General features: G+C 31.0%; 11 protein-coding genes and 1 pseudogene across 12 annotated transcripts, besides 1 other annotated feature; 5 read left to right on the forward strand and 7 right to left on the reverse strand.

The window, feature by feature from the left end:
• Positions 1 to 9827: part of a mobile genetic element that runs on past the window's edge.
• Positions 296 to 2606, reverse strand: TVAGG3_0519030 (annotated as a pseudogene). Its single transcript has one exon. A coding segment is annotated over exon 1 (2311 nt).
• On the reverse strand, positions 3341 to 4003 carry TVAGG3_0519040 (uncharacterized protein; the record flags this gene model as incomplete). Its single annotated transcript, XM_051237172.1, has 1 exon — positions 3341 to 4003. The coding sequence occupies one exon, from the start codon at positions 4001 to 4003 to the stop codon at positions 3341 to 3343; it is 663 nt and encodes a 220-aa protein (XP_051094996.1).
• TVAGG3_0519050 (keratin-associated protein family) lies at positions 4455 to 6179 on the reverse strand (the record flags this gene model as incomplete). The annotated part of the gene is made up of 1 exon (XM_051237173.1): positions 4455 to 6179. The coding sequence occupies one exon, from the start codon at positions 6177 to 6179 to the stop codon at positions 4455 to 4457; it is 1725 nt and encodes a 574-aa protein (XP_051094997.1).
• On the reverse strand, positions 7410 to 8108 carry TVAGG3_0519060 (uncharacterized protein; the record flags this gene model as incomplete). The annotated part of the gene is made up of 1 exon (XM_051237174.1): positions 7410 to 8108. One exon carries the CDS (start codon positions 8106 to 8108, stop codon positions 7410 to 7412), a length of 699 nt encoding a protein of 232 aa, XP_051094998.1.
• Positions 9828 to 9964: 137 nt separating the features above from the next.
• On the reverse strand, positions 9965 to 11605 carry TVAGG3_0519070 (uncharacterized protein; the record flags this gene model as incomplete). Its single annotated transcript, XM_051237175.1, has 1 exon — positions 9965 to 11605. The coding sequence occupies one exon, from the start codon at positions 11603 to 11605 to the stop codon at positions 9965 to 9967; it is 1641 nt and encodes a 546-aa protein (XP_051094999.1).
• A 69-nt stretch (positions 11606 to 11674) lies between these two features.
• Positions 11675 to 11890, forward strand: TVAGG3_0519080 (uncharacterized protein; the record flags this gene model as incomplete). Its single annotated transcript, XM_001325657.1, has 1 exon — positions 11675 to 11890. The coding sequence occupies one exon, from the start codon at positions 11675 to 11677 to the stop codon at positions 11888 to 11890; it is 216 nt and encodes a 71-aa protein (XP_001325692.1).
• Positions 11891 to 14181: 2291 nt separating this feature from the next.
• On the forward strand, positions 14182 to 14935 carry TVAGG3_0519090 (uncharacterized protein; the record flags this gene model as incomplete). Its single annotated transcript, XM_001325656.2, has 1 exon — positions 14192 to 14764. The coding sequence occupies one exon, from the start codon at positions 14192 to 14194 to the stop codon at positions 14762 to 14764; it is 573 nt and encodes a 190-aa protein (XP_001325691.1).
• A 308-nt stretch (positions 14936 to 15243) lies between these two features.
• Positions 15244 to 15804, forward strand: TVAGG3_0519100 (prefoldin subunit family; the record flags this gene model as incomplete). The annotated part of the gene is made up of 1 exon (XM_001325655.1): positions 15264 to 15716. One exon carries the CDS (start codon positions 15264 to 15266, stop codon positions 15714 to 15716), a length of 453 nt encoding a protein of 150 aa, XP_001325690.1.
• A 21-nt stretch (positions 15805 to 15825) lies between these two features.
• On the reverse strand, positions 15826 to 17460 carry TVAGG3_0519110 (condensin-2 complex subunit H2 family; the record flags this gene model as incomplete). The annotated part of the gene is made up of 1 exon (XM_001325654.1): positions 15826 to 17460. The coding sequence occupies one exon, from the start codon at positions 17458 to 17460 to the stop codon at positions 15826 to 15828; it is 1635 nt and encodes a 544-aa protein (XP_001325689.1).
• A 577-nt stretch (positions 17461 to 18037) lies between these two features.
• Positions 18038 to 21261, forward strand: TVAGG3_0519120 (Ankyrin repeat family; the record flags this gene model as incomplete). The annotated part of the gene is made up of 1 exon (XM_001325653.1): positions 18038 to 20605. The coding sequence occupies one exon, from the start codon at positions 18038 to 18040 to the stop codon at positions 20603 to 20605; it is 2568 nt and encodes an 855-aa protein (XP_001325688.1).
• Positions 21262 to 21555: 294 nt separating this feature from the next.
• TVAGG3_0519130 (uncharacterized protein) lies at positions 21556 to 21864 on the forward strand (the record flags this gene model as incomplete). Its single annotated transcript, XM_001325652.1, has 1 exon — positions 21556 to 21864. One exon carries the CDS (start codon positions 21556 to 21558, stop codon positions 21862 to 21864), a length of 309 nt encoding a protein of 102 aa, XP_001325687.1.
• A 169-nt stretch (positions 21865 to 22033) lies between these two features.
• TVAGG3_0519140 (uncharacterized protein) lies at positions 22034 to 22515 on the reverse strand (the record flags this gene model as incomplete). Its single annotated transcript, XM_001325651.2, has 1 exon — positions 22046 to 22372. The coding sequence occupies one exon, from the start codon at positions 22370 to 22372 to the stop codon at positions 22046 to 22048; it is 327 nt and encodes a 108-aa protein (XP_001325686.2).
• Between the last annotated feature and the right edge of the window lie 113 nt (positions 22516 to 22628).

Consider the following 22628-nt stretch of genomic DNA (forward strand, 5'->3'; position numbering starts at 1 on the left):
ACATGACATTTTGACAACATCATGGGTTATTCAATAATTATTTATTTTTGAATAACTGAAGGGGTCACCGGGTCACCAGGTGGTCACCAGGTAATTTAACTTCTATGAAAAAATGAGACAACATGACATTTTGACAACATCATGGGTTATTCAATAATTATTATTTTTGAATAACTGAAGGGGTCACCGGGTCACCAGGTGGTCACCAGGTAATTTAACTTCTATGAAAAAATGAGACAACATGACATTTTGACAACATCACAGGAGGAAGGCAAAAATAAATTCCAGTCATACTTTATAAAGCTTCATTCACAGGTATTTCATCGTCAGTAAATGATTCCTCATTATCGTTTGGTTCAATTTGTTTATATAATCCTTTCATTTCTTCTTTCAAAACATAATACCATGTTTGTTTACCATCTATTTTTCTTTGTTTCCTTTCACATTTATCCTTAATGCTCATTTGGAAATTCTTGTCTTTCATGTCTGATGGTTTGCAGAATAGAGCATTTTTACACGTCATACCTGCACATAATTCATCATAATGTGTATTTATCCATACATCTAAAGGATTTGTTGATAATTCAATTAAATCTTGTTTGGCTTCAGTCATCGGTATGATTCGTACATTAAATGATGAAAGGTCATATTGCATAAAATATGTTAAAAGGTTATCATAAAATTCCTTTGTGCATGAATCCATTAAATTCTTGAAGTAATCAAATTGACCCTTGAATTTACCATTAACTCTTAAAACTACGTATCTTCTGTCTCCAACTTCAATTTTGACAGGGTAACGTTATTAGTTACGAAAATGAAGTTTGCAACGTTCTGAGCAGTTCTTCTGGGTTGATTCTTTTCATTAATTCTAATCTCATTATCCGTAATAATTGATTTCAAAGCGTTGAAGTTTGCGAGTCTGTCTTCACCTACATTCTTGAGTTCATTAAGTACAAGAAACATTTTATTCTCAACTACTGAGTTGAAATTACCCGTTAGCTCACTTATTTCAGTAATGTTTTTACATGAATAACCAGCGAGGAGTTCAGAAATAATGTCTGTGAATCTGTTTTTACCTGTTCCCTGAAGTCCTTTCAAAATAATTGCTGTTTCATTCTTGATTCCAGGATGTTGAATCATTGATGCAATCCAGCCGAGAATGTATTTATACACTTCATCGTTATTATCACAAATGGCTTCTTTAATGAAATCCATAAACATCTCAATTTTTGAGTAATCAGGCTTTTCAAGAATGTTGTATTTATAACCTTGAAACGTTGAGAAAACATCTGGGGAATCAGATTTAAAGCAAACACCCTTAACGGTTAATGAGACAATTGATTTAGTAGTACATCCCATGCTGTTATGGTTTTACCTTCTTCTTTAAATAATTTAATCATTTTGAGTGACTCTTTCATGTTTGATTGAAGAACGAATGATATTTGATTCATTTTGTCGTGGATATTGTAGTCCTTTTGAATGAAATATTTGTTTCCACAATCTACAAAACGGATTACACGTGATAAATCCTCAATTACTTCAGAACTGTTTTTATACTGATGATTTTCAGCCTTACGTCTAATATCTGTTATCAAAAACGAGTCATCAAGTTTTATATCAAATGTTATTTTTGGCTTACGTAATAAAGGTAAAACATATTCATCATAATATTCCTTTTGATATAGTTTTAGAATCTTCACCAAAACAAATGGAGAAGTCATTAAATATGCATATCTACTACGTGCTTTTTCAAAATTACTTTTTGCATTTTCTGTTAAGCTGCAGAAATTATAAACGTTATCGTATGCTTCATTAATTAAATGATTAGGTAACGAATTAATAGCTTGAAACAGTGTGAATAATGTAACTTCTTTTTCTAAATTCATGTTTCCACCGTCATTATGTACTTCAAAATCACAGATGCCATCAACTATGCTCTGAGCAAGTTTATCGTCAATGTTTACATCTTTGTTTTCATTCATGATATTCTTTATTTCTTCATTCTTCTGTTCAACTCTTACCTTAATATTCAAATCATTTAATATATCATTCACTGTTCTAGTTAATGTTGAATCATAACTTCCACGAATGAATGAGTATGTATTGATTGGTTCTGATGCATTCTTGCGAACTCTTGAATCAGCCATAACTACTAATGAACGCTTTGATTCATCAATAGAAGTCATGATATCGATATCATAATCATTGCAGGAATAACATTTAATCATTCTGTTCGAAACTGCATAGAAGAAATTAGTGTTGCAATAAATGTGAAGACCTCCTGATGCGGTTTTAACGATAACATCTTTATCCGAAAGTTTTGATAAAATGTCTTTTCTAACTGTTTCTTTAAGTTCATCATTGTATGATTTATTGATATCGACATCTATAATCGTTAAATTCGAAATTTTATTTACTAATAAAGCTGTACCAGTTTTCCTTCCTCTTCCTCCATCATGTTTGAGGTAGTTATGTAAATCAATCATGTTTTCACCAATTCTTTCGTTGAGGGTTTTAGTTTCTGCCACAACTAATTCCTCAACTAATGAATCAATAACTTTTTCATCAGAAACGATAAAGTTGCTGTTGTTGTTTGTTGCTGTCATTTATATAGGAATAAAAAAATAAAAATAATTTTAAAACTAACTTTATTTTTGGGTTGCATTATATTTCCCCCTATGTTGTCAAAATGTCATGTTGTCTCATTTTTTCAGAGAAGTTAAATTACCTGGTGACCTGGTGACCTGGTGACCCCTTCAGTTATTCAAAAATAAGTCATAAATACCTTCCTCATTAATCCCCCTATGTTGTCAAAATGTCATGTTGTCTCATTTTTTCAGAGAAGTTAAATTACCTGGTGACCTGGTGACCTGGTGACCCCTTCAGTTATTCAAAAATAAGTCATAAATACCTTCCTCATTAATCCCCCTATGTTGTCAAAATGTCATGTTGTCTCATTTTTTCAGAGAAGTTAAATTACCTGGTGACCTGGTGACCTGGTGACCCCTTCAGTTATTCAAAAATAAGTCATAAATACCTTCCTCATTAATCCCCCTATGTTGTCAAAATGTCATGTTGTCTCATTTTTTCAGAGAAGTTAAATTACCTGGTGACCTGGTGACCTGGTGACCCCTTCAGTTATTCAAAAATAAGTCATAAATACCTTCCTCATTAATCCCCCTATGTTGTCAAAATGTCATGTTGTCTCATTTTTTCAGAGAAGTTAAATTACCTGGTGACCTGGTGACCTGGTGACCCCTTCAGTTATTCAAAAATAAATAATTATTGAATAACCTAAAAACATTAACGTAAACATTAACGATAAAAATAAATGGTTCATTTACTCACAATATTTTTTTACAAAACGACCCCAAACTTTTAACTTCTTTTCTGCAGCTTCAAATGCTATCTTAGCGAGTTCATATTCTCTAAATTCTCTCTTTAAATCTTCTTGTTCCCATTGGTCTAGTTCGTATGAAGAATCTCTATAACCATAACATATCTCGCGTTCATGTTCTAATTGTTTTTCACACATTTTTCCAACTTCTTCTTCAAACAAAGGTTTAGCATTCTCTACTGTATCTTCGAGTTCTTCTTCATCTAATTTCTCATGAACTTTCTTGTCTATGGAGTCCATAATTTTTCCAACTGCTATGCAATATTTTGGAGAAGCCCACATTGCTATATAGTTTATAAGTCTTGGGTCTACATACGTTCCTCTAACCTGTTTGATTTCATCAGGAATTCCTGCATGAATTTTGTATAAAAAGCAACCGTCGGAATTCCGGCGGTTGCTATATTCTTCACAAAATGCCTTATAATACTCTTCCCAGGACTTATTTTCCAACAGCTTTCTAAAGTCTTTCTTAAACTGCTGACACATCTTTGTTGCATTAATGTAACCATCCTTGTCTCTACGTAAGACTTCAATACCATTATAAGTGCCTTTTGTGAATGTTTCGCCATTTGATTTGTTCGTGAATGTTTTTGCTTCGACTGACATTTCTGTTCTTACATACAAGATAAAAAGTTAGAAAAAAATAATTTTAAAACTAACTTAATTTTTGGGTTGCATCATATTTCCCACTATGTTGTCAAAATGTCATGTTGTCTCATTTTTTCATAGAAGTTAAATGACCTGGTAGCACATGGTAACATGGTAGCACCTTCAGTTCTTCAAAAATAAGTCATAACTGCCTTCCTCCTGTGTTGTTGTCAAAATGTCATGTTGTCACACTTTTTCAGAGAAGTTAAATGACCTGGTAGCACATGGTAACATGGTAGCACCTTCAGTTCTTCAAAAATAAGTCATTATTGAATAACCTGTAAACATTAACGTAAACATTTATTTCTGCAGTTCATTCATTACTTCATTACCTAATTAATTACAGACATAAAATATATTTAGTTCATTCAATGAACGCGGTAAGCCTGCAAAGTAGGCTCAAGCACATTCAATAAATGCGGTACCATGCGAATACAGTCATAAATGGTGGCATATAATCTTTACCCAAGCCTGTTGGATTTGTTGTGAAAGTATGTGAATGATTTCCTCCTGGTTCAGTTGGTCGAAAAGTCTTTTTTGCTGAATGGTTATAATCTGGAGATAAAACGTCATTGCCAGCATAATATTCTGAGTTGTATAATGGATGGTCTCTTATTGAATGTGTATGATTACCTGATGTGTTTGTAGTTCCTGTATGAGTGTGCGGTGGAAGGTTTGCTTCAGTAATTTTCTTTGAACCACCCGTTTGCTTTGAAGAGTTTGCACAATACAAAAACCTGTCAACTATTTGTTCCCATGCACCAACACCAAACATTACTTGAGGACCTCTTGCATCCATAGATGTATAAATAGAACCCACTGGGTTCATTAAATCAAACATATGAGATATTATAGGATTGTCTCTTTTGAACTTAAGATATAGTGTAACTATTTCGGGTTTCTTCTGGTTTGTGTCAGAATATTTTTTATAATATAATCTTATGTTTTCAGGGTAGGTAAAATCTTGACTATAATATTTATTTCTGTCATCTGTATAATAATATACTATTCTCGTTTTTTCTATTGCATTATATCTTTTATATCTATAATAATCTAAATATAATGTTAACTTTTGTTCATCTACATGTGGTGTTCTGACATCATCTCCATAGTCATAATAATATGGTGCTGGAGCCGGGTCAGGCAATGTCATATCTGCCATTTCATAAACTCTTAAATATTTCTTTTGTTCGTCTCCATATAAGTTTAAGTAACAGTTGTTGTCTAATGGAACTTTAACTTGTGTGTCATCATTCTTTATATAACTTACATACATTTCATTGTTATTTTTCGGAATGAGTTTACACCGTATACCATTTTTTAAGGAGTGTACAAACTCCCATCTAAAATATTTATTTTCTTCATAGACAGAAACATCCCCAACAATAGTTTCAATATTTTTTGTTCCTATCAAACTTTGGTATATTTCGTTAACATAAGTTTTATCCGCCTTCTTCTCTAACTCATCGTTAACATATGTTTTATCCGCCTTCTTCTCTAACTCATCGTTAACATATGTTTTATCCGCCTTCTTCTCTAACTCATCGTTAACATAAGTTTTATCCGCTTTAAGGTCTAAACATTCTGAAACCCATCCTGTATCGGCTTTAGTTTTTAAAATCTTTGATGTCCATTCATGATACCATTCAACCATTTCTTTAATTTCATTATCTTTTTCGTTAACATATTCCTTATCTGCTTTCTTCATTAATTCACTAGCCATAAGTCCCTTATCTACCTTCTCCTCTAACTCACTAACCACATATTCTTTATCTGCTTTCTTCATTATGTCATTTAGGAAACCTTTTATGAATTCCTCATTTAAATTAAATCTTCCAATCTTCAAAACTTTAGGAAATGCATTTAATGCGTAATATCTCTGTTCTTCTGGTGGAATTGATGTTATATCATCCGTTATACCTTTAATTTTTGAATTCATAAATAAAATTTCTTTTATATTTGATATCACTGCACCACCTTTGCAAACGAATTCGAAATGGTCATTTTTCAATACTATCTCCAAATCTCCATATTTCAACCTTTGCGTTTGTTCTGCCGTCTTTGAATTATATGCATATGTGGCGTATGTAATGGTCTGTGCCTTAAGTTGCTGTGGTTGCTGTTGTTTAATCATTTATTATGATTTAAAAATAAATATTTAATCTGTTATCTCATCAGCTATTTTTTCTATTTGAAATTGCCATAATATTTCATTCATGAATTCTAAATCACAATCAAATAGGTCAGTTACTCTAAATTTAATATTTGATAAATCTTTTGAATGAAGAATAAATGAATTCCCGGATAATTGAAACGGATATGATAAAGAAAATATGTTTAAGTTGATGGATAAAATGTTTTGTATTGATGGGTAAGAGTTATGGTCTAATGTTTGATGTGAAAATCTCATTGGGGTATTAACTTTATCACATTTGATTAAAATGAAATTGGAACCAGTGTCAGAATACAAAACATCCCCAACATCTTTTTCAAAATTTAATATCCCCAACAATGAACGAAGATGAGGAGTACAAAATTTAATTTTCAGCGGAAATTTAATAAGGTTATTTATTTCATCAAGTTCAAAAAGTTTATCGGGTTTTGATTTAAAATTTTCTTCATACCATACGATAAATGATTCATTTAAATAACTTAAAATCGTGTTAATATCCCATTTCGTTATCACATTATTTATATACATATCATACGTTTTTTCATGGTCATCTTTAATAAATGATATATAATCTGAAGGGTCTAAAAGAATGGGATTAAATTTACCACTCACAGAAACGAGAGTAACATTATAAATTCCGCTAACTGTTAAATTTAATTCACAGTTATTATTCGAAATAATATTGATAATTGACATTTTTATTACGATTAAAAATATGGTAAAGCGTTATTTTCCAGTGATAAATAAAACTAGAATAAGATTACCTCAAGAATTCATAAATTCAACGAATAAGAAATTCATTCATGTTATAAATTTTAGTGTTTTCAGAAAATATGAGTCAATGTCATATTCATCATCAGGTTATATTTCACTTCATTCAAATTTAGTTCAATCAAACCCATATAATGACCATTTCATAAGATTTTCAGATGGTATTAAAAATGTAATTGATAGATTAAAATATGAACAGATTGACAATATCGAATTTTTGGAATTTTGGTTTAAATATCCTGATGGAAAAAAGATTGAAGTTAAAGATAAAGCTGATACTATAACAAAAACAATTACAATGACCGATCCAGATAGTGGGGAACAAAAAGAAATAAAACAAACGATAGAAACTGGTGAAAGGTCAATTATTATTGATTATGATTCAAAGGATTATTATTCAATAATGTTAATGCTTGAATATTAAATAGCCTTAACAAAGAATTTTTCAAGTGATATTTTATATTCATCAACTATTTTATTATAAATATCATTATAAGTTAAATGAAGTTCAGTTGTTGTTCCGTTCTTTGATATCTTAATTGTGCTAATATCCTTTATAGGATTTATTTTTGCAACTGTTCCGCAGCATGAAACCTCATCATCTATGAAAAATTGAATCTTAACGTCTGAATCTTGAACATCACAAAGAATGGCGATAATGTGAATTAATGATTCATAAGGTAAAATAATTAAACCAGATTGGTCAATTAAATTTATTATTGAATCATAATTATTAATTATTATATCACGGTAAATTTTCATTAATTCAGAATTAATGTCTATTTTATATGGCGCATTGCGACTGGAATCGTAGATTCCTGGGTTCTCGATGTTTGATGAAAGAGGTGGAGGGTATGTTGGATATGTGGGGATTTCAACGGGTTCTTTACCGGGTTCAGATAAAATGATTGGGTCTCCATCTTCTTTATTTTGCTCCTCCTCCTTTTTCGGTAAGTCACGAGTTAATAAATTTGGTTGAGTTGCTGACCTTGTTAATTCAGGACTAACATTAACTTTAACATTTTGAATAATTCGTGATTTATCATCATTTACGTTATAACCAACCGTAATCTCTGCTTTTGCGTTAGTGTTCTTTTGACTTGTGAAACGTCTTCTCATTTTTAATTGAATAAAAAAAAGAAAAATATATTTAAAGTTTTATTTAGTTGTTACGGTAATATCCCAAGGTTCATCATTGTTTGCTTATACTTTCTTTGTAACTGCACCAATTATGTTATTGATATTGCTTTGAGTTTCTTCCAGTCTTATTTTATCATTTACAATATCTTTAATCATTTCATTACATGCATTCTTAAAACCATCTGATTTTTCTAATTTACGTCTATCACTTTCTTTAATTAAATCAAAGTTATAACCTTGTTGAGAATAAAGTGGTTTCTTTATCAATTCCTTGAACGCTTCTGAAAGTGAAGATGAAGAAATTCTTGCCACTTGAATTGGTTTAAATTCTGCTTTCATTGCTTCTTTCTGTTCATTGAACACTGGATCGAATAAAGCAACTTAAAGAATTTCTTAGCTGGAATTTCAGGTCTCAAATTTGCATATTGACCATCAAACTGATTAACATATCGTGGTAATCCATCCGGTCCCTCTTCAATAGCATTTAATTCTTCATTGAAATAAGAATATGGATTATACGGTATGAATTAATTGGACCATTTTCACCTTCTCCAATGTATTGTTTAACAGCTTTTCCATTTTCATCAAATTGCATAGGATAACGTTCATTATATGCTTTACGTTTAGGATAATCAGATACAGTTAATTTATAACCATTTATGACTTTAATATTACCTTGACCATCAGTAACGAAAACTTCATTTATACCATCAGGTTTTCCATTTGGTCCTGTAATGTCTGCTTCGTGTGCTTCCCAATTTGGTCCATGACGTTTGGCATATGCTTGAGCTTCTGGTAATGTTAAAACGTTTCTCATTTGTTTAACATCTTTTTGAAGACCGCAACAATATGAACTAATTCTTTCATTCCATCGGAACTTTCATAGTTCTATTATATGCACCCTTTTTGTTTGTCCCTTGTTTTAATGGAACCTGTAGAAGATTTGCTATTTCTGTCATGTTTAATTATAAATAAAAAATAAAAATTAATTATAAAAAGTTAATCAAATTTAACACTTCCTTTATTTAAATCAACTATTATTTTTCCATGTTCACCTAATTGCTGATATTGTGTGTAAAGTTCATTAATGCTCATTGGTAAATTCACTTGATAAAGCATAACGTTCAACTGTTGACGACTAAAACCACTGAAAATGAAAAGTGTTGATAGATTTGATTTAATGTTTGTGCTTAATGCTTTGAAGTATTGAACAGCCATGAAGAATGAACACTGAATGTGTCGACATTGAGTTAATAATGATTAAAATATGATTTCTCATTTGTTATTAGTTTTGATTTCACGCATCATCTAGAAAAATTAGTGAATGCAAAAATTCTCTATCAAAATTTGAAATAGAAAGTGTTTCAAATAATTCATCCCGTTGTTTATCAATAATTTTATCCTCTAATCCTTGCTTCTTGATTGTATTATATAATTCTTTATACATTAAAAAGTTTTTTAAATAATCTTCTGCTTCTTCTTGTGATAAATAAATAATTGGAATTTTGATTAAATGCTTTAAAGATTCAAATGTATCATCTGAAGGTGAACCTGAACGGTTGATATAAATTAACACATGTGAATGGGGGAAGTGTTAGCAATAATGATAATTTGTTTTAATATCGTTAATGTTTTACCTTTATTTTGTTTACCAATTGCTGCAGTGATTGAATTTAAGTAACATTCAGAATATGGAATTTTCATTAATTTTTCCTTAGATAGAGCATTTCTATTATCACTCAATGCTTCATTAATCATATCATCTACGTATGTATTATATACTCTGCTAATTCTTCAGAATTGAAATCCATTTAATCAAAAATAAATTTATAATTTTAAACATTTCTATTCATCAATATTTCATCATATGAACTTCTATACTGTGGTGGTGTACCTGTTGGATGATATTTCAAACCTTCATCCGGTGTCCATGTCCAATACGTAGTCCTAGTAAACCAAACCTGAGGAGGATTTGTCACCTTTGAACAGTAAGTGTCATTTTCACCCTGAATGATTGGATAAGCTTTCACTTGTACTGTAACTTGTGAGTTGAAAGTTTCTAATCCATCAAAGAATATACCCGCTCCATCACGTTGAACTGGAATAGTGCATAAGAATGAAGTTTGGTCTTTCCATGTTCTAGCTAATGGCGTGCCATCATCATCATTCAGTGGTCTAGTTAATGAGTCCTCGTATTCTTCCGTGCATTCATTCACTCCATCTAAATCAGAAGCTTGAAGCATACGTGTAAAGAATATGTCACCCACTGTGGTCATCGCTTGATCGGGGAAGTTTCTGGAATCTATAGTGACCTGAAGACCTCGAAGCATTGGATTTTCTAAAACTGTTCTTTGCATTGCATTCTTCGGAAATGTTAACACAACATCTGTAACATTATGAAGAGCGTATGAGAAATCTGAGCTAATACCTTCAGGAGTGATGCAACCTCCATTTAGTGAACGAACGTCAATATGTTGAGCTGGAATCATGAATGGATCTTCCTTACTGAATAAACGTGGTATTGCTTTAACTGATTCTTCAATTAAACCGTATCCTGGTGTAATGCATTTATCCTCTAAAACTTCCATCTTTGTGCATGAAATAATAACGTCATCAACTGTTGCGTCAGCAGATGTAGCGGCTAAGCTTGTAATTAATTTGGCAGGAAGTCCGATTTGTTGGAATTTGCGATCATATTTATAAACATGATTCATAATCTTTTCATAATTTTCATCAGTTATCTTTTCATAAACGTAATTTTGTAAATCAGCAACTCTTAACGGGTCAACCTGACAAAATACTAAAGTATCCCTGAAAACATAATATTTAAGAATGATTTCACCAAATGATTTAGGATAATCATCGAACGCCTGAAATGCTAACAAATCATTTACCGGAATAATCATATCAAAAGTGATATCAACTTCTTCATTTGCTTTCTTGAAAACTTCTGAAGGGTCAATATATTTACCACATACTGAGTTATCATATTTTTGAACATTATTATATAACGAATGAACAAACTTTTTAACTTTCCTTTCTGATTTTGGTTTATATGTTGCAAATGCGAAAGATTCACGGGCGCAATCCATCTGAAGATAACCGGCATCACCTCTTTCGGTTTCTACTTCTAATTGTTTAAAGCTTTGATTTGATGATTTGTAACCAACGAATAAACGCATGCATTTAAAAGCGGCATCACATGTGAAAGCTTTATTTGAAACTAGAGTTGCTTTAACTTTGCGTTTAATATATGTGTCACCTAATTGGTTCACATCATGAGCCGGATTTGTAATTCTTAAATGAGTTTGTTTATCATCAAAATATGGAGCATCAGAGTCATAGCATGAACTTTCAAGTTCTCTATAATATCTTCTACCATCATTCTTTGCGAATATTTCATTTATCTTTTCGAATGAATGAAACACATTTCCATTAATCGGTTTAGTGTTTGGCACCAAATAGTTAGTCGTCATTTATTATTAAATAAAAAATCAAAATTAAAAGATGAAAATGAATTTTTAATTTTAATGAAATAATCAACTATGGCTGCAGGTATATTTAAGAAACTGTGGGATAAAGTAAAAAGAGGAGCGCATAAAGTTTGGGAAACAATGAAGAAAGGAGCAAATTGGATATTTAAGAATAAAGAAGCAATTAGTGACATTGCTGAATCAATAACGCCAAAAGCTGCCCCAATAAGAGAAATTTTAAATAAAGGAGAAAAAGTTTATCAAAGACTTCAACCGATACTAAGATAAAAATAATTTTAAAATAATTTATTTTTCCACTATTTACCTCCTATTTTATTAAGTATTCCTTCAGCAATTCCACCAATTGCGTTACCTGCTTGTGCTCCCATCGCCGGGTTACCTGCTTTAGTACCTAATACTCCACCTATGATAGTTCCTGCCGTTTTCGCTACTGGTGCCAAAAAGTTTGCAACGGGTTTAATAATCTTTTTATAAACCCAACCCGCAGCTTTCTTAATTCCATCCCATAATTTTTTAAAGAATCCTGCCGCCATTTCTGATTTAATATTAATTAAAAAATATATTTCATCACTTATATTCTAATTTTTATTTAATGATAAATGAAACCAATTTTAAAAATAAATGAAACAGAGGAGGAAGAAATAAATGAAAGTGAAAATGTTCAACAAAAAATAAACGTTGTTAAACCAATTACTGAAATAAAAATTTTTTCATCTGTTGAAGAATTTAATGACTATTATGCTAATAATAAAAAATTATTTGAAGAATTGACAACATGTAAATTGAATAAAATGTTTAAAGTTGATGGATTCAAAATTTCAAAAATAAAAGGAGTGGTTAGTTTGAAATCTATTCCTCAATCAAGAATCACCTTATTAATGAAAATAGATGATTTAACAAAAAGAATAGAAATTATTGAAGAAAGAATGAATCAAATTATTGATTTCATAAATTCAAATAATCATTAGTTTTTAATTTATTTTTAAAGTTTATGAGGTCTTTGATTATGACTCCATTGATTCCATTCATGATTTAAACAATGTTTAATTAATCGCGGAATATCTGACATCATCTATATATATAGCTTCTTTTATAAATGATGAAAAATAAATTATTTTAAAATTAATGTTAATTTTTTTAATGTGTTTATTTCATTATGTATGGGTTGAGTGTAAATGTCTTACAATTTTGAACATTTTTAAATCTTGATTTATTCAAAAACGTAAGAATAAAAACCGTAAGAATCATACATTTTTTACTTCATATGTAAAAAAAAATGATACAAAATCGTTCAATATTGTATGAATTCTTACGTTTACAAAAAAAGTCACACAACCCGCACTCATATACTACTAAAAAAAAATCATTATACAAAATGATTAAGCTATCCGTGCGATTCCATAAAGAAGGCAACAAATGTATCTCAAATGGTCAAATATTATAAAATATCTGTTCAAAATAATCGCAAAATTCAGAAGAAAGGGCAAAGCATAGTGAAGCATTCTCATACCATAAGAATTTTTCGTATTATTTACCTACATAATGATTAATACTCCTTTCAAATAAACATTTTTATACAATTTCACATTTTTTATATTTCCTTGAGATTACTTCATAGGTGGATTATATTTACTCCATAAATATTTGAGAAATCTTTGTTTTAAGATTCCAAAAAAAAATTCAAAAAATTTAAAATCAGAATCAAAATTTTACTGTTTATCTTCAAAAAACTAATTTATGAAAAAATTTGGAGAATGAAAACGTATAAAAATATGCATGGTTTATAAATTATTGAAAAAATATATCCAAATTGCATTAAATTTTGAATATTACAATTAAACCTTAGAATTTTATGATAATTTCGAATAATTCATCATAATTAAGATTAGGTATCTATAACATATAGTTAAATTAAAAACATTTTATAATTATAAAATAAAGTAAACATTTACAAAAATTAACTACTTGTAATATAGATCAAAAGACAATAAATTAGAAGTTAAGAAGTAAGTTGCACGAAAATTGGATCCAGTTCAGTAATGCGAGAATATGGATATCATAAGTTTTAATTCATGCTAAATTGTGGTTGAGTTTCTAATTTGCTAATGAAGTTATTGGTTAGCGTGATGAAAACAACCGTAGTTTTTATGTTTTTTTTTTTTGAGAATTGCAATATATTTTGAGAAAGTAAGATATTTGTAATGGCTCATATATATCTATAATATAACTAGATTAGGAGGATTTTTGTCGAGCCATTTTGGAGTCGATAATTCTGACCCAATCAAGCTAACTCTTGATAGCATAAGCCTAAGGACCATACGATAATAGGAATCTTCTCTAGTTTATACTGAAATTCATGATGTCGAGATAATTTTAAATAATTTTGGGAGTAGATTTTAATTTTGGTCAAAATTAGACAATGGAGATTCTAGAGTCATGAGTATAGAAACAAATTACATCAATTCCATAGTCGATGATTTATCACTAAGACCAGAGCAAAGTGATAAAGAGGCATATGAAAATGAAACATTGGTGTCATTTTTTTACAAATAATATTTTTTTTCATAAATGGATCCTCGGGGGTCAAAACAATATAATAGGATGCAACCACCTCCTCCACCACCTAATGCACAAGGTCCTCAGAATGGATGTTTTCCGGGTCAAGTTTTTCAAGAAATTTTAAAAGAAATAGTCCCAGATGCATCTTTTTCAGCAGATTCTCTTAAACTTCTAGATTGGATGACAGCATTTATTACAAGTAATTACATGTACCGTCTCAAAAGAAGTCCAGTAATTACAGAAGAACTAATATTATCAGTTTCAGACTTTATTGCAGCCCGACTGAATCAAGGAGTTGACAAAGTTCCTTTACCACCAGAAATGCCTCTAAATTCTGGTATGGGACAATATAACCAAATACAAATGCAAACAATGCCTCAAATGAATCAAATGCCATACGGAATGCAACCAAATCAGATGCCTATGTGTCAAATGGGATATGGAATGCAAATGAATCAGGTGCAGATGCCTCAAAATCAATACGGCATGCCAATGCAACAGCCAATGCCACAAGTTAATCAAAGGCATAGCCAAAGACTGAACGCAATTAAAAGATTCAAAGAAAGTCAAGAAAATCAATAATATCCATTTTAATGTCTATTTCGAATTAATTCACAAATAACGACTACTCCAAGAAAAAATACACCGAATTTTACCTTTAATTAATACAATTATTTGAAAAATATTATATTGTCTGTTATTTTTTTTATATTTGTTAAAATGTTAATATTTCACCATAAATTGCAAGCTAGAGCTTATCATTTTTTGATCATTAATTGAATTTATAAGATTCAAAAATTATTTTTTCTTTTAAACACATAAAATGATCTGATTATATGAAATCCTGATGCTATATATTTATCCTGAGTTATTGCTTTGAGATCGCGGCAATGATTTATATTTTTTTTATTCGCAAATTGCTTATATATCTACACAATTCTTATATCACATGCAGTATCACATGTAAAACCTATATTTATGCAAAAAATCCGAAAATCTAATTAAGAAAGTCTCCGAAAAGCATCCTGCCACTCAATGATGTGTTCACTTTTTGTCCGGATTTTAAATTTAAAAATTTTCAATGTCAGCACCAGCAGATCAAGGCGTCCCTGTTACATCTCTTAATATTCAGCAGATTATGAACCTCAAGAAGCAATTTGAGGAAGAACTTACACAATTACAAGCTACAATTACACTTACAAATGAAACAGTACTTAAGACACAGCAAGCAAAGAACGAATTAAAGCAGTTTACAGCCGTTGAGACAGGAAAGACAATGCTTGTCCCAATTACTGAAAGTCTTTATGTTACAGGAACAGTTTCATCACAAAAGAGACCAATTATCGAACTTGGTACTGGCTACTTTGCTGAAACAAGTGTAGAAAAGGCAGAAGCATTCTTCAACCGTAGATTGAAGAGATTAAATGCACAACAAGAAAATCTTAGAAATTCATTCAAGGAAAAGCAACAACAATATCAAATGGTTGTTCAAGTTGCAAACCAAAAGATCCAAGCTACACAGCAAAAGCATTAAATGATATTGTTTATACTAAAATATATCATTTTTTTTTTACTTGTACGAATTAACATATTAGTTTGTAGGTTAATTAACACAATAAACGAAATAATTTTATTCTTTAACTCTAATCTCTTTCATCATCTGCAAGTGATTTAAGAATTTCGTCTTTAGGTCTGAGCAACTTAATTAAGAAATCACCAGTGTTGTTATCAGTCTTTTCAATATTAATATCATTAGTATTTGCAAGCATTAATGATGAATAAAATACTCTGGAGACTTCATGAGTTAAAAGTCCAGATGTTAAGTTTGAAAGTGTGGCTTCACCACCTTTGGCATCAACCATTGTAACAATCCACTTTCTTGTTTCTGTAATATCGAATTTTCTTCTTTTGGATTCATTTTCAAGAACTGGAGAGATCTTCTTCTCCCATTCGCTGAGTTTCTTAACAGATTCACTTGCAATTGTTTGTTTCTTGCCGTCTTCGATCATTTGAAGAACGGCCGTTCTGCAAATTTCTGAATAATTGGAAATAGGATCATGTGTTTCCTCAAGAAGCATTGGTGGAACAGGAAGCTCTTCTTCGCTGTCCTCCATGGCCGGTGGTGGAGCTTCTGTGTAAATTTCAAGATCTTGTTCAATATGAGCGCGGCCATTTTCAACAGGAATGGCTTCTAAAGCACGCATATCTTGTTCGTGCTCCAACTTTTCGCGGTAATTTTTGACTTTTTCGAAGAGTTCATCAAAGATATCAAGATTAAATGGTCTTGTGAACGAAGTTGGCTGCTGTGGGATATCATCGAATGATGTAGGGATATGGACCTTTGAAAGTGGCTTAAATGGATGAGAAGTGAACGAAAGATTTGTTGCATCAGGATCAAGAAGTTTGTATTCTTGTCTCTCTTTCTTTTTCTTCTCTCTCTTCTTTGGCTGCTCTTTCTCTGCGGCTGCTGTTTCAACGTCTGCTGATACTTGGCCTGCTGATTCTGTTGTTTCCCCTGCAGGAACTGATTCATCTGGTGGAGGAGGAAGATCATCGTCATCGGGCATAGGTGGAGCTCCGATATCAACGTCATCAGGTTGGGGAAGGGAGTCTTCTGCTGGTGGTTCTGGCGGCTTATTCGTTGGATCATCTTCTAAATCCGGTGCCATGAATTCAACATGAGGTTCTTGTGGTGTAAAATCGGTAAATTTTTGAGATCCATCAAGGATAATAACACCATTTTCTTGGTTTGGAACATTATAAATTCTATAATTATTTTCTCCAGTTTGAGTCTTTGCATCAAGAGAGTGTAAGAGGCAGAATGGAATCTTTGGCATAGTGGTGATTTCCAACCTTGGATCTTCTGTGTCTAAAACTGTTGTATCACAAGTATCTGGATCTTCAATTGGTGCCAATTTATCATCAATAACCCAATCAATTGTTTTACGAGTTCTCTTCTTATTTTGCTTTTCACCTTCCTCGGTTTCTGGTAATGTAACGGAATTTGTAACTAAATCGTATAAATGTTTGACTTTTTTAGCATAAATGTGTGTTGTACCTTGGATAAGAAGACCTGCTTGAGAAAAGTTTAATATATCTGGATTAAATTCTTGCGAGAGATCAATATGAGAAATATTTTCGAGATATGTATCCAAAACATCACCAAGTTGAATATTCCAAACGGCAGAAAGTTCTCTTATAGGGCGAAGAAGTTCTTGAAAACGTTCGGGATCAATTGCCTGGCTCTGTGATGTAACCTGGCTTAATCCTTCCGTCATTATTAAAATTTTAATAAACGTTCACCAGTGAACTATTCACCGTTTGTGAAACTTGGAAGGCTGCTTTTCCAATGAGATATCTATTGTATTTGTTTACATATTCTCCGTTTCTACATCTTCAGGAACTGTCCAAACCCTTGATTTGAATTCTCAATAGTAATCTCTAAATGAACACTATGTAGTTAGATTTTCCCCTATTGTACGAATGGATCATTCAGTTTGTTATCCTTGCTTCAGAACTTTGGAAAAAATTAAGTATTATCTTTGAAACAAACGAAGCACTGTCTTACATTTGAAATCATTTTTCTTTTTCAAATAGTATTTGAAAGAATCTTCGAGTGCAACATCATTATATCTGCTTCTCTGCTTTAATATTGAACATAAAATGGAGTACAATTAGGAATATGACTGAAAATGAGATTTATATTGTTCTAAATTGAAATTTATGACATTTAGAATTAAAGAATCAAAAACAATAAATTTGAAAATTTACCAAACTAAATTTTTGAGTTGAAGGAGATTTTGACTCAAGCGAGGTCTTTTGTAAAATGCAATTATATGACTTTTAAAATTTTTCATGTCTGATCAAGACAACCTTCCAATCAAATACAGTGAATTGCGAAGTAAGTATAAATACTACATCGATTCATATAATGCGCTGTATAAGTTAACAACGAAAAGTGAAGAAAAATTAAACTCGATTTACAAAATGATCAAAACAGATTTGATTGATTCAAAGAAACATCTCCCCACAATTATCATAAGAGACATTTTAGATATTATTCAGTATAATAATCGCTATACAAAGTCATATTTATCACTCGTCAAACGCGTTTATGATGATTATCATATCAGAGAGGTCAACAAAATTTCAACCATTTCCAACTACCTTTTTTATAAAGAATACGGAATTAAATTAAACAAAAATGATGATTTCGAAAAAATCAAATTTAACAATCTGGACATTCTTACAGAAAATACAATTTTCAGATCAATTATGAATAATGACCTAGAAAGGTTCATCTTTTTTACGGAGGTAGAAGGATTTGATAAAGATCAAATACTTAAAAGCGATTTATTTCTCATATATAACAAAGGATTTTCATTACTTGAATTATGTTGTTATTATGGTGCTGTTGATTGTTTCAAGTTATTAAGATCGAAATTCAGCTCAGAAATAACTCAAAAATGTCTATACTTTTCATTTTTAGGAGGAAATCCGGAGATCATGAGTGAATGTTTGAAATATCAAAAATCAAATCAATATGAATATTGCATGACATATGCAATTATTTCACACAACATTGATTTTGTTACATTCTTGATGAATGAATACAGTTTAAAGATCAATTTAAATTACTGCGGATGGCATCATAATCTTGAATCATTTTTGGTTTATTTTGATCAAACGAATGATATTAACCAATGCTTTGTTGTTTCTGTGAGATTCAATATTCCATCTTTATGCGAATATTTTATTTCGCATGGGGCAAATATCAATGAAAAAAATTATTTAAACGAAACCGCTCTTCATGATGCAGCACGTAATAATAGTGTAGAAATAGCAGAGCTTCTAATTTCACATGGTATAAATATCAATGATAAAAGTATATATGGAATAACCGCTCTTCATTATGCAGCAGAATTTAATAGTAAAGAAACAGCAGAATTTCTTATTTCATATGGTGCAAATGTTAATGAAAAAAGTAGTTATTCAAGGAACCCTCTTCATTATGCAACAGAGTTTAATAATAAAGAAATAGCGGAACTTCTTATTTCACATGGTGCAAATATCAATGAAAAAGATAAAGATAGAAAAACAGCTCTTCATATTGCAGCACATAATAATAGCAAAGAAACAGCTGAACTTCTTATTTCACATGGTATAAATATCAATGAAAAAGATAATATTGGAAGGACATCTCTTTATATTGCAGCAGAAAATAATAGTAAAGAATTAGTTGAACTCCTTCTTTTACATGGCGCAAATGCCAATGAAAAAACTGCATTCCGAAAAACAGCTCTTCATTATGCATCAGAAAGAAATTATATAGATATTGCGCAACTTCTCCTTTCATATGGTGCAACTGTCAATGATAAAGACGATTATGAAAATACAGCTCTCCATTATGCTGCATGGAAGAATAGTAAAGAAATTGCGGAACTTCTTGTTTCATACGGTGCAAACGTAAATGAAAAAGACGGGAACAGAGAAACCGCTCTTCATAATGCAGCATTTTTTAATAATAAAGAAATAGTTGAACTTCTTATATCACATGGTGCAAAAATCAATGAAAAAAATAAAGATGGAAAAACCGCTCTTCATATGGCAGCAGATAATAATAGTAAAGATGCAGCCGAAGTTCTTATTTCGCATGGTGCAAATATCAATGAAAAAAATAAAGATGGAAAAACCGCTCTTCATATGGCAGCAGATAATAATAGTAAAGATGCAGCCGAAGTTCTTATTTCGCATGGTGCAAATATCAATGAAAAAAATAAAGATGGAAAAACCGCTCTTCATATGGCAGCAGATAATAATAGTAAAGATGCAGCCGAAGTTCTTATTTCGCATGGTGCAAATATCAATGAAAAAAATAAAGATGGAAAAACCGCTCTTCATATGGCAGCAGATAATAATAGTAAAGATGCAGCCGAAGTTCTTATTTCGCATGGTGCAAATATCAATGAAAAAAATAAAGATGGAAAAACCGCTCTTCATATGGCAGCAGATAATAATAGTAAAGATACGGCCGAAGTTCTTATTTCGCATGGTGCAAATATCAATGAAAAAGATAATGAAAGCGCAATTGCTCTCCATTCTGCAACATTGGGAAAAGGTAAAGAAGTAGTTGAACTACTTATTTCACATGGTGTAAATATCAATGAAAAAGATAAATCCGGAAAAACTGCTCTCCATAAAGCAGCAATTTTTAATTATAAAATAATAACCGAACTACTTATTTCACATGGTGCGAATATTAATGAAAAAGATAATGTTGGAAAAACCGCTCATCATTATACAGCGGATAATAATAGCATAGAAACAGCTCAACTTCTTGTTACCCATGGCGCAAATGTCCATGAAAAAGATAACGATGGAAGAACAGCTCTTCATATTGCAGCATTGAAAGATAATAATTAAATAGCCGAACTTCTTATTTTACATGGTGTAAATATCAATGAAAAAGATGAAGATGGGAAAACCGCTCTTCATTATACAGCGGATAATAATAGCATAGAAACAGCCGAACTTCTTGTTACCCATGGCGCAAATGTCCATGAAAAAGATAACGATGGAAGAACAGCTCTTCATATTGCAGCATTGAAAGATAATAATTAAATAGCCGAACTTCTTATTTTACATGGTGCAAATATTAATGAAAAAGATAATGATGGGAAAACCGCTCTTCATTATACAGCGGATAATAATAGCATAGAAACAGCCGAACTTCTTGTTACCCATGGCGCAAATGCCCATGAAAAAGATAACGATGGAAGAACAGCTCTTCATATTGCAGCATTGAAAGATAATAATTAAATAGCCGAACTTCTTATTTTACATGGTGTAAATATCAATGAAAAAGATGAAGATGGGAAAACCGCTCTTCATTATACAGCGGATAATAATAGCATAGAAACGGCAAAACTTCTTATTTCATATGATGCAAAACTCAGTGAAAATGATAAGAATCGATTAAGCAGCACTTTGTTGTGCAGTATTTCATAATAGCAATGAAATAACTAGACTCCTAATTTCAAAAGATGTCTCTCTTTCTTTTCTGATTTCTTTGAATGAATTTTATTCGAAATAAAAAATTATTTTCATAATTATTCTTTATGAAAATAGAATACATCAAATTCATATAACCCATAAAAGCAACAGCAGATTTTGCGCTTTCGGATAATTTCATAATCTTCATCGACACAATTTTGCCAAAATATGTTGTAACCCCCTTGACTGGAAGCTTGTAGATTGATCGAACTAATAGAATGAAATCACTAAATGTACTATCATCATATCATTATTTTATTTAGGGGGATATCTCAAAATTAATTGGGTATCAACGATAATGACGATTATTTTTTAAAAAAATGAGTGGAAGACTTGCAAAACTAGAGGAAGCAGAAGATCTTGTTATTGCAGTTCTTAATTATGCAGCCCAGGCCATCAAAGAATTGAAAGAAATTCAGGCAAATACAACAGAAAAGAAGGAAGAATTTTTCCGTAATTCATATAAATACTATATCGAACTTCAAAAAGTCCAAGAAATACTTAAATCAGAACTTGACACAATTTCAAACGCTCAAACTCCAAGTAGAAGACCTGGAGTTGATCAGTTAGCAATTGCTTCGTGGGAGGCTAAAGTTATAGCTGAAAACTTACACGATCTTTTAGAGTAAATTGTTACAATTGTTATGCTTTTAAATATTATATATACTTTTCTATATATCTTTATGTTATATTATAATTCCGATTCATACTGAGATAACCTACATCTTAAAATGATATCAGTAAAAATTCATACTTATTTAATATTAAATTAAAATACAAGATTTTACTATCAATAGAAAAATAAACAAATTAATCGGAAACAAGCTTTGTTTCAATAGCATCGGCCGTAGGGACTCCATAGCGGAATCTGTAGAAGCGAGTGGAATAATTGTTAAGTTTAATAACGCCAATTATTCCGCCAATTAGTGCGCAAAAGTGAATTATTGCCATTGCGCTCATTGCTATATAATCGAACGCCGTACGTGAATCTACGAAGAACATCCATAAAATATCGATAACTATTGTCGGAATTAGAGTTAAAACAATGAAGATGATAAAGAATTGAACATTTCCGGATCTGTATTGTGTAAATAATGCCATACGAATAATTTCTAATACTGAAAATAGGACATACATTGCAATAAATTTTTCATCTGAAGTTCGTGTTGGAACTAAACATAAAAATAGTAGGATAACTAATATTGAATAATATTTGTTAATGCTAAGTATGGTCTCTACATATACAAGTCGTGGATCGCCACCAAAGAGTTGCATCGATCCGTTTATAATCACTTATTTCAATTGGTGAGTGACCCTGAATTAAGTTTATTAACGAGATTATTTTCTAGTATTCTTAGAATAATCTCAACATGAGGGATATTTAATGGATTCT

This window comes from Trichomonas vaginalis, chromosome II (assembly GCF_026262505.1).
Source record: "Trichomonas vaginalis G3 chromosome II, whole genome shotgun sequence".
Lineage (NCBI taxonomy): Eukaryota > Parabasalia > Trichomonadida > Trichomonadidae > Trichomonas > Trichomonas vaginalis.